Source organism: Schistosoma mansoni, assembly GCF_000237925.1.
Source record: "Schistosoma mansoni, WGS project CABG00000000 data, supercontig 0041, strain Puerto Rico, whole genome shotgun sequence".
NCBI lineage: Eukaryota > Metazoa > Platyhelminthes > Trematoda > Strigeidida > Schistosomatidae > Schistosoma > Schistosoma mansoni.
Genome location: NW_017386027.1, coordinates 2,188,611 through 2,189,082, shown reverse-complemented (window position 1 = coordinate 2,189,082; position 472 = coordinate 2,188,611). Strand labels below are relative to the sequence as shown.

At 26.9% G+C, this 472-nt stretch overlaps 1 protein-coding gene across 1 annotated transcript; it reads left to right on the top strand.

The window, feature by feature from the left end:
• Positions 1-23: 23 nt before the first annotated feature.
• Positions 24-197, top strand: Smp_204500 (unnamed protein product; the record flags this gene model as incomplete). Its single annotated transcript, XM_018790707.1, has 1 exon — positions 24-197. One exon carries the CDS (start codon positions 24-26, stop codon positions 195-197), a length of 174 nt encoding a protein of 57 aa, XP_018646101.1.
• Positions 198-472: the final 275 nt, after the last annotated feature.

Below are 472 nucleotides of genomic sequence, written 5' to 3'. Positions count from 1 at the left end.
TGATGATGATGATGATGATGATGATGATGATGATGATGATGATGATGATGATGATGATGATGATGATGATGATGATGATGATGATGATGATGATTATGTTAATAATAATAACATCAATCATACACATTATTGTTATGATGGGGTCCGTTATTTCAATTACAGATAAAGATTCAGTGATTGTCAGTTATTCTTGGTAATTTCAATCATCATTTCTATTATCTAATGAGAACTCAATTTATTTTTATCCGACCGAATAATTCAATAATAATAATAATAATAATAATACAGTGAATGATATGAACACAATTATTTGTGTAGTGAAAATCTACTGAAATTTCATTTGAGTAGTTAAAGATTATCGTTTAAAAATTCCTTAATCTGGTGAAGTTATAACTAGCAAAATTCATCTGTCGTATATTCATACGAACTTTAAATTGATGAATTACATAGAATGTTCATCTTACTCTTCGTG